This window comes from Octopus bimaculoides, chromosome 9 (assembly GCF_001194135.2).
Source record: "Octopus bimaculoides isolate UCB-OBI-ISO-001 chromosome 9, ASM119413v2, whole genome shotgun sequence".
In the NCBI taxonomy this organism is placed as follows: domain Eukaryota; kingdom Metazoa; phylum Mollusca; class Cephalopoda; order Octopoda; family Octopodidae; genus Octopus; species Octopus bimaculoides.
The window spans coordinates 33,532,328-33,543,234 of record NC_068989.1 but is presented as its reverse complement, the minus strand read 5'-3'; the positions used below and the strand labels follow the sequence as shown (position 1 = coordinate 33,543,234).

The following is a 10,907-nucleotide window of genomic DNA, read 5'->3' as shown; positions in this document are numbered from 1 at the left end:
ATGGGAAAATGAAAGTAAATCTTCATATTTCAACAAAAGCACCAGTGACATCAACCAGTTTCCTCAAACGGCCAGGGATGGAATGAACAACTTTCTGAAGGACATCGTTTGGGATATCATTGAGAACCTCCTGGATCAGTGTCTCCAAGTCCTCCAGTGTGCAAGGTTTTGTCTTGTACACCTCCTCCTTTGTGTAACCCCACAGGTAAAAATCACATAGAGTGAGTTCTGGACTTCTGCAGTCACAGTCTTCAGGTTTTAGCTCCTGCATGTAATGGGGTTTCCATGAACGAAAATTCAATTCTTTATGTAACGCTATACATATTGTGTGTCTTGTTAGTCCACTTTCATGAGCTGCTTGATGTGTTGATTTTTGTGTGCTTTGATTAAACATTTCCTGCACTGGTGCCATGTTCTCTGCTAACGGGATGTGGCTGAGTGGCCACTTTTTCTTGCATCATTCACAGAGCCTGTGGTCATCAGCTTTGCATGACAATTTTTTATTGTCTCCAGATGTAGTGTTGCATGCTTACCTTTCCATGCACGCCACCATCTATGAACCAAAACAATGGAATTCCACACTTTATAGTGTGCTGCTATCTTAGCTCGCTCCTGATCAGTCAAGCGACCGGCCATCTGGAGAATAAGAAACAAGAAATAAGAAAATAAGAAATCCCCATTAATGTTGTCTGTTTAAAAAATGTTTTCATCACGACTTCAGTGATACTAAAAATTCTATAAGCAATTTCTAATGCCTAGTTACTTTCCACCCACCCTGTGTGTATGTGTGTGTGTGTATACATACCTACATACATACATACAAAGGAAAGCATTTGAAAAAGTGAAATGGCTTTATACCAGGTGTTATGGCTAAGTATGTTAAAGAAGAGATTTATAGCTGCCTTATACCATATAATGGTGGGTGGGAGCAGCTGGGAAGGGGATAAAAAGAGTAATGGTAAGGTGCCAGAGAAACCTACTCTTAGGTACAAAAAGGTGAGCATATGAGGATATGAGGAGTGGATCAATGGAGGAGAGAAGGATAGTTTCATAAGAGTGTGAGAGGAGAGTAAAGATAGAGATTGGGGTAGAGGTGAATGTAGTGTGTGCTAAACAAGGGTGGAGATGCACTTCCTGGGCCTACCTCCTCTACAAGTTCCATCCACTTTAGTCAATACTTTAGTACAGTAGTGTACATATATACAGACATTGTACATTTAATGGAACACTTTAGCTTCACTCCTCTCTAGTTTTCACATGTCCACTGCATTCAGAGCCCAGGTCTCATTACCATGTAGCATTGTTGTTCAAGCACAAACATTATACAATCTACCTTTCACTCTGAGAGAGAGACAAATTTTTTTACCAACAGGACTTTATTCATCCTATTCTTATTCTATCAACTATACATTTAGAACATCCTCCTCCACTTCTAAGTAGGTCACCTAGGTAACAGTAACTACCTACTACCTCCATGATATATGAGAAAATCTGTGTCCATAGTTTGCACTGAATATATCATATGGAATTCCTGCTTGTACCATTCCTACATATCATGCTATATATCTATCTGAGGGGAGTGGAATCCTGTCAGTTTTCTTGTTTACTTTGGTCTTTCATAAATTAACTTTAAGGTCCTTTGATTCCGAGTTTTGTTTCCACACCTGGAATTTCTTTTCCAATTCTACTACAGATTTCACTATGAGAATGAGGTTACACAAAGGTAGCCTGTCTTAAATTCCTGTTATGGCTTGGAGGACAATGACAAATAGGAGAGGACTGAGAGCCGAACCCTGGTAAACTACCTGTTCCCTGAATTCATCACCGTTCTCATGGCTAACTCTCACCTTACTGATAGCACCCCTGTATATGGCTTTCACAAGCTACCCCTAATTTCCTTAGAGGCTACCAGATTACAGAGCAAGAGACTCTGTTGAAGGCTTTCTTCAGGTCAATGGATTGCTTTTAGCTAGATACTTCTGCATTTGTCTTCTAAAGAAGATGGTATCAGCAGTCCTTCTCCCTGACACAAAACAAACTTCATCTCATGTAGGATAACTTTCTTTCAAATTAATTGGGCTAGAACGCTTTCCATAATTTTCATGACCAGGCCCTGCAATTTTATACCTCTCTAATTACTTCTAAGGTATTTCCTAAACTATTGCAGTAGCTGACAATAATGTTACTACACCAATCATTTGGGATGACAACTCCCTATACAACCTGATCAACTGTATGAGTGACTAGGCCATATACTACTCTGCCAGATATTTTCAGCATCTTAGTGGCAATTCCTGATGGACTAGGGGCTTCCCTTGCCCTCATTTACTTAATTGCTGTTGTCAATTAGGACAGCTGGTCCCTTTGCTTGCTGCATGCTATGAAGATCCTCTTTCTCCTAGATATTCTTCATGTTTAAAAACCTTACATAGTGGCATTTCTATGACTCTTTTCAGAATCACTAAGTGCAAGTGCACCTTTATTTATCTGCAAACACTTCTCACCCACAATATTTTAATTTTCTCTGATACGCTATCTTAATCTAAAAAAACCTCTGATACGCTATCTTAATCTAAAAAAATCTCTGATACTCATACTGTACAACATTGGAAAATCTACTTTCTATTTCTCCCTTTGCTACATTAACCTGTCACCGGTGCACTAGAGCAATACACTCCAAGAACACACTGGAAAGACTTTCTTAAATGTCCTGATGCCTCACTGGAAGTAGTTGCTAACTTCTGTTACTTAGGTGATATAATTAGCAGGCAAAGTGGTTGTTCAGAAAATATAGTTGCCAGGATAAAAGCAGGTTGGAAAAAAATTCATGGAGCTACTACCTCTGCTGGCAATGAAGGTTTTTTTTTACCTTCAGAATGAAGGTAGCCTGTATGACACTATCAGTCATGCTGAATAATAGTGTGATGTGAGCCTTGAATGTACAAGTCTTGTAAAGGCAAGCATGCTCTGTTGGATGAGTGATGTGAGTATGAATGAATGCCTGTGTATGAATAAACTAAGAGAAAATTTGGGTAAAAGAGGAATCAGATGTTGAGAAAATGCTAGTTAGTGTCGGCATGTGATGCACATGGACGATGATTGCTGTATAAAGAAGGGCTGAGCGCTCCAAGTTATGGAACCTACAAAAGAAGGAAACTAAGGAAGACTTAAGACAAAATGGTGAAAGCTGATCTGAAGATGACAAAGGACCATCACAATTCGCAATATGCAGTGTTGTAGAAGACTTGTCCACTCATGGCCAATGTACCCTTAATTCAAGGGTAATGTTTAATGGCTGCAATATTTGTCCCTTGTCAGGCCTATATTTCTTGTCCTTTTATTTCACATCTGTGACTTCCTCTGTCAATGTCTTTCATCGCCCCAACCATTTGCATTGATCCCTATCTATCATAATCATTTAATTTCCACTTTTCCATGCTTGCATAGGGTGGGATGGAGTTTACCGAGGCACATTTTCTATGGCCAGATGCCATTCCTGTCACTTGTTTCCAACCTTCATCTGTTTCCAAGCAAAGCCAGATATGTTCTTGAAGAGTATTGGAAATGAGTGACACTTCTTGCATGACAGTGACAGTCACTCACAACTATCATGCAATGTTAAGGCAAGAAGACATAAATACACACACACACACAGAAGCTTCTTTCAGTTTCCATCTATTAAATCCACCCACAAGACTTGGCTGGCCCTTCTATTGAAGAAGACACTTATCCAAGGTGCCAAGTAGTGGGACTGAATCTGGAAACGTGTGCTTCTTACCACACAGCCATTTCTGCACATACATATTTATATCTAACATACATTTTTAATGTAATTAGCTCACAATTCATTATGCTTATGTTGTGAAAAGCAAGTTAATATGAATACATTTTATTATTCACCTTGAACATAATAAAGTAAGGAGCTTATCCTAGCATACCTCAAGGCTGATTTGCTGCTCTTCTAAGCACATGCACCATCTCACTCTCTTACATATGAAAAACATATCGGTGATGGCTATGTAAATAAGACACGAACAATTACCAATCAGAAACAGTGATAGTCTTTGCTATGAAATTCTCTTCATAGGCAGAAGGGTAAAGAACTCTTGTCTTTTGAATAGACTTTTTTTACTTACTCTTTGGAATGACACGGTCTGTTTCTCCAAAAACATGCAATGTTGGAATGGTAACTTTTTGTTCATACAATGACTGATGTTGTAAACTCTTACTTTTAAAAGCAGCAACCATAATTGCAAATGAAAATTTCAGGTCTCCGTCTGTAATAGAATTACGAATAAATCATACAATAAAATTTTATATTTTTTTAATGGTGAGGTACAATGGCTCAATGGTTCAAGAAGTGGGTTATTTGAGAAATGTGCTGGAAAGTTTTTCATAAAAATTGTATCATAGTCATCATTAAATGTCTGTTCTCCATGCTGGCATGGGTTGGACAGTTTGACAGGCACTGGTCAGCTGGGGAGCTGCCCTGACTCTATTTGTCTGTTTTGGCATGGTTTCTATAGCTGGATGTCAATTTAATTTTTCCAGTTATATCATGGATTGAAAATGTACTCTGTCTCAGCTCCCTTTGCTGAAAGTCCGCAGCTGAATATCTCTTGCACAAATATATGTAATTCATTATTGAATCACATGCATGCCCTGAAGCCAAAACCAGACTGCATGTTATGCACATAAAGTGACATTGAACTATTCAGATCCACTCAAATAGATATCTGTCCCATATACATCATCTCAGATTCTCTTTCCTGATATCTATGATTTTTCTTGACCAGGAATCACATCAATCTGTGACTTCACACTTTGTCTTCACAATCTTGAATGTTCTTCAATTTTCATAGTGCACATTCCTGAAATTTCTCCTAGTATCAATCTTTTGTTTTTGACAGATTATCTGGGAGAAGAGTGATGTAGCAAATAGCTGCAGAATATTAAGCTAAGATTTGAAACTGAAGTCACCTTTTCCACATTGTCAAACAAGTCCTCATCCCTTTGTCTAGCTTTTCAACAGTAAGAGATTAATGGGAACAAGTTGACCTCTTAGACTTTTTTGAGACATTCATTGGTTAAAGCTGATTAGAGAGTAGAAATTTATTGTTTAACCTGACCTAATTTAATTAGAGAAGTTATAAATACACAAGCAAATATCAGTCGATCATTTTTTTGGTAATTTGTTGCTGACTAAAATCATGGCTATCCTCCTCAGCTCTATGCAACAACACAACTGTTATTCTATCCATCTGCCTTGACTACCTTACTCGTTCTCTGTCTGGCAGTCACAGACAAAAGTAACTACTGTCATACGGAATGTACTGATAATCTACAAACAAGCTGTGTACACACAAACAACTCAACGAAGTTGTATATTTCTTATACATTGTATATATAATGACTAATATTATAACCATTCTAATAGATGGCTATATTAATAATCATATATCATTATTCTTCATTCATTTCTCCAACACATTATGTTGTAAAACTTTGCTGTTAGAGGCACATTATCATGAAAAATATATTATTATAGCAATAACGCATAAGTTAGCTTGGACAATGTATATAAGTAATACCATATTAAACATTTAGTTCTTACATATGATGTGTACTCGGGGGTCTAGTTGATTACATTGACCACAGTGCCCAACTGATACTTATTTTATCAACCATGAAAGGATGAAAGGCAAAGTCAATCTCAGTGAAATCTAAACTCAGCATGCCAGACAAAATGCTTAGCAGCATTTCTTCTGGCTTTACATTCTAGCATCTCTAGAATAATTTTACAACTGATAAAAATAATTGCCTTTAACTTTTCTAATGCTGAGACTGGTCTTGGTTCTATAACACAACACCTTTCATGTTAAATAGTTCATATTAAATTAAAACCTTCTGTCATAATTTTATGTAAGAACTTTTTGTTAAATTATGGTGATATGCAACACCAGCTTCAGTAAACCGGCCAGTTACCTGATAAACTATAAATCCAGTGACCATGCTAGTCAGATCAGTTACATCCTCACTAGAAAGCAGGATTCATGGTTACTCTTGAATGTAAAGTCTTTCTCTGGTGAAGAGTGTACCCTTCAAGCATAGGTTACTTGTTAGTGACTTCAAACTGCAAGCATGAAGGATTCTTAGAAGCAAGCTAGTTTGGAAAAGAAAGATCTGGAAACTTAAGGATCTTTGAATAGTCAGAGGTTTAGGGACCTCATAACTGAAGCATTTGATGAGAAGGAGGAGGAGTTATGGACTTGCAATATAGAGGATAATTGGAAGGTCCTACAAGACAACTTACTGAGGGTCACAGACCAAATTTGTGGGTGGTGCAAAGTCCCAACCAGACCTAGGGTGACATGGTAACAGAACAATGTCATTGACAGAGCCATTAAGCAAAGAAACAGGCTTGGAAGGACAGGAAGGGTGATGGTAGCAAGGAGCTATATCAGGTAGCTAGAAAGGAAGCTAGAAAGCAGATATACTTAACCAGGGGTGAATCACAAAGGAAGAAGTTTGCCAATGTTCTGCAGCATGAGGACCAGCAACTTGGGGTGTTTTGGTTTGTAAGACAGTGTGCTGGGGAAAATTGTGGGAGAGAAGTGTGTTCACATGGATAATGGTTCACCTGCAGTTAATGACATTGCAAAGAAAGAAGCTTGGAAGTGCCACTATGAAAAGCTACTAAATGTAGAGAACCCATGGGAAAAAGAGAGTCTGTCCAATGTTGATCCAACAGAGGGACCAGCAATCCGAATAGACAGTAGCATTGTAGACAAAGCCATGAAGGATATGAAGATGGGGAAAGTCCCTGGCCCATCAAGAGTAACTGCTGAGATGCTTAAAATATCTGGCAGTGTAGGTTATGGTCTTGTCACTCGTACAGTTAACTAGGTGGTATATGAATGAGCCATACCCAATGACTGGTGTAGCAGCACCATAGTCAATTGCTACAAAGGTAAAGATGACACCTTAGATAGAAATAATTACAGAAGTATCAAACTGTTGGATTATATGATGAAAGTCACAGAGAGATGCTATATTTCTGGTAAGACAGCTGCAGGAGAAATACCTAGCCAAAGATAAACCTCTATACTTGGCTTTTGTTGACATGGAGAAAGTCTTTGACAGGGTCCTTTGATCCCTTATCTGGTGGTCAATGTGGAAACTAGGGATAGATGAATGGTTGATGAGAGCTGTACAAGCTATGGAAAGGGATGCTGTTAGTAAGGTAAGGGTTGGCAATGAGTATAGCGATGAATTCCGGGTACAAGTAGGGATTTACCAAGGATCAGTCCTCAGCCCCATTTTGTTCATCAAAGTCCTCCAGACAATAACAGAGGAATTTGAGATGGGCTGCGCCTTGGAGCTCCTCTACGCTGATGACCTTGTTCTTATAGCTGAATCACTACCAGAACTAAAGAAATTTCAGCTGTGGAAGCAAGGTCTGGAATCGAAGGGCTTTAGAGTTAACCTAGCAAAAACCGAAGTCTTAGAAAGTAGGAAAACAGACAAATCACAAATCCCTGTAGAAAGGCGTAGGTATAAACTCCATAAGACGTACCCAGTGTAAGCTATGGACACATAAGAGGTGCAGCAATATCAGAGGAAGATTAACTGAGAAAATAGTTTTTGTGTGGAAGGTGCACAGGTATAATAAACACCAAAAATGTACAGAAAATAGACTCTGTGGGGTAAGCTAGAGGTAGTTGATAGCTTCCGTTATTTAGGTGACCAAGTCTGTAGTGGAGGTGGATGCTCCAGGAGCGAAGCTGTGAGAATAGGAACAGGCTAGACAAAGTTCAGAGAGCTCCTACCTCTGTTGGCAACAAAGGGCCTCTCCCTCAGAGTGAAAGGTAGACTGTATGACACCTGTGTGCAAACAGCTATGCTACACAGCAGTGAAACATGGTTTGTGACTGCCGAGGACATGCAAAGGCTTGAAAGAAATGATGATAGTATGCTTTGCTGGATGTGCGGTGTCAGTGTGCATATGTGACAGAGTGTAAGCGTCTTGAGAGAAAAGTAGAGCATAAGAGGCATCAGATGTGGTGTGCAAGGGAGATGACAGCACTGGTGTAGTCATGTGATGTGTATAGACAAGAACAGCTGTGTAAAGAAGTAGTAATCTCTTACTGTGGAGGGAACCTGTGGTAGAGGTAGACCCAGGAAGACATGGGACAAGGTGGTGAAGCATGATCTTTGAACATTAGGCCTCACGGAGGCAATTATTAGTGACCAAGACCTTTGGTGATATGCCATGCTTGAGAAGACCCATCGAGCCAAGTGAAATTGTACTCATTACCAATGCTGGTGTCATGTAACTGGCATGTAAAAAGCATCATTTGAGCATTGGGCCTCACGGAAGCAATGTGGCCGATGCCAGTGTCGCATAACTAGCACGTAAAAAGCACCTTTCAAGCACTGGGCCTCATGGAGGCAATGACAAATGACCGAGACCCTTGGCAATATGCCATGCTTAAGAAGACCTATCAAGCCAAGCCAAACTGTAGTCATGGCAGATACAAGTGGTATGTAAAAGCACCCACTACACTTTTGTAGTGGTTGGCATTAGGAAGGGCATCCAGCTGTTAGAAACCATGCCAAATCAGATTGGAGTCTGGTGCAGACCCTCAGCTTACTAGCCCTAGTTGAACCTTCCAACCCATGTCAGCATGGACAACAAACATTAAATGATGATGATGTTCCAAACACCAGTTTATTAACCTTTGATTAATACCAATGATTGGTTTTTCTTTCTATAATTCTTAATGATTTTCAAAATAAATAAAAACATATGAGTATTTGAAATATGTTTGAAAAAGGGTTAAAAATTATAATACTATCTTACCAGGATTTTGTTCTCTTAATCCACATAAGAGTGATACTAAAGAAGCACCCTGGCTAAATCCAAATAATCCATCAAATGGTCCCTACAAGCATGAAATAGAACTCTAACAGATTATCTAATAAATTAAGGTTTAAGGGAATAAATTTAATATACACTAGTTGGTGTTAAATTCTAATTTAAGGCTTTTTACATATTTTATGTTTGATAAATTTTACACTTCAAAATCTTTCAATTTTAATCATCTAACAAAAATATGGAAAATAAAAGATAGTTTCCTTTCATAATAAAAGAACATTCTAAATCATTTCATTAAATAAAATGAGTGCTGGAGAATTTTTTGTCTTCATTCTGGAACTAGAATGCTTTCTCCTCTTTATTTCTTCTGTTAACTTCAACTTACACAAAGCTAATATCAGAGTCACTACTATGTCCCTACTGCAGAATATTTTTAGATCTCTATTCTTATTTATTTTTTTACTTGCCGAGTTAGGAGAACTGGACAGTGTCTATGACTCAGAAGTAATACAAATCTGATGAGGCTTGTCTGCTTTCCATATTAAGGACACATCTATGCAAAAGATTGTGAAAGAGTGAAATGTGGTATCATCTGAATATTACCATCAACAAATCTTTTGATTACCTCTAAACTGAAAACCTAAATTGCCAACTTTTGAATTCTATCAATATCTTACATTTTGTGTAACAAGTTTACTGTCTGTTTGTACCATCAGAGTATGTATCAATAGGGCACTTTCTGATCTCCATTCTATCTTCTCAAGTGTGCTTTGTTTGATTATGTCTCTCTTGCTTTCAATAACCAAACAAACTCCTATGCAAATGATACCATCTTCATTCCTCCGTAATCTTTGCATAAAGCCATTCCATCTGCAGTCTAGAAATACACCATGAGGTGTATATTACATGTACAAAATATTACCTCAAGAACATCCTGATTCTAAATTCAAATATTTAGTTACATAGGCAATAATCAGAGAAAAAAGATTTGTAAAAGGAATGAAACAAAAAGAAACAAAGTTTTTATTAGGAATCTAGTGAAAATATTTCTCTTTAAAAGAATAAGGTTAAAAAATATTTAACAAAATTTAAAATCAGTTTTTTTTTTTAAATTAAAGAAAAGTGTAAAAGTTTCATAGAAACCTGTTCTTTCAAGATGTTTTTAATCATTTCTATTGATTGTTCATAACCATTACAACAATTTGTTTCATCTTGAGCATGGAAATATTTGTCTTCTCTTGAAAACCACCAACCTCTTTCATCAATATCTGGAATGGCAAACACTTTTAGAATGTTTTGTACAATAAAAGACAGATATGTAGTTATGTATACTGTTATAACTGCTAACATTGCAGAAGTGGTCTGGACAGCAATTAGCAAGTGTCAGCAGTTAATACCCTAGATGATGATGATACAGTGATGCAATAGGACAGTTTTTAACAGCTAAGTTTACCTAATTAAATAATTCATGGATACCAACTGCATGAAAAACAGTTAGAAATAATAATGCAAAAAGGAAGAAAGAGCAATATTTGTCAATGACTAATCTTATTTTCATTTTACCAAGAAATAAAGATGAGATTACACGATATGTTTTACTTTTATTCTGACCTCATCAGAAATACAGCCTTTATAATACCTGCCAAAATAGTCATGAGTGAATCATTAAATATATTTTACCACTGTATGCAATAGCAGTAATGCTAAATTGCTGACAGTTTCACAAATTATAGTACTAACTTTAATACCACTCATGGTAAATGACAAGAGTTATTGGGTTTCACTACTCTCATTAAGCATACGTGAGTAAATAGATAAGAGTAGTGAAGCTACTCCCACTCATGCATAAGAAATGCTTTAGGTTTTTTTCATTTAAAATTTAGTTTTATTCATATTTGTATATAGCTTTCCTCATATCCATATCTTACTTTGGCTTAGAAAATTGTTCAATTTCTTTTTTACTGGCTTCCACACTTACACTAATGGGACTTAGCTGACATTAACCATGATAAGCATGGTTTGCTTAGAG

At 37.4% G+C, this 10,907-nt stretch overlaps 1 protein-coding gene across 2 annotated transcripts in view; it reads right to left on the bottom strand.

Moving 5' to 3' along the window:
* Window positions 1-530: 530 nt before the first annotated feature.
* Window positions 531-10,907, bottom strand: part of LOC106871921 (esterase OVCA2) — a 37,114-nt gene continuing 26,737 nt past the window's right edge. For both annotated transcript variants that reach the window (XM_014918678.2, XM_014918677.2), the window contains exons 5-8: window positions 10,022-10,146; window positions 8,864-8,945; window positions 4,137-4,277; window positions 531-636 (exon numbers count right to left, since the gene is read on the bottom strand). In XM_014918678.2, coding sequence (XP_014774164.1) covers window positions 617-636; window positions 4,137-4,277; window positions 8,864-8,945; window positions 10,022-10,146 — 368 coding nt within the window. In that variant the 3' untranslated portion in view covers window positions 531-616. The remainder of the gene's footprint in view (window positions 637-4,136; window positions 4,278-8,863; window positions 8,946-10,021; window positions 10,147-10,907) is intronic.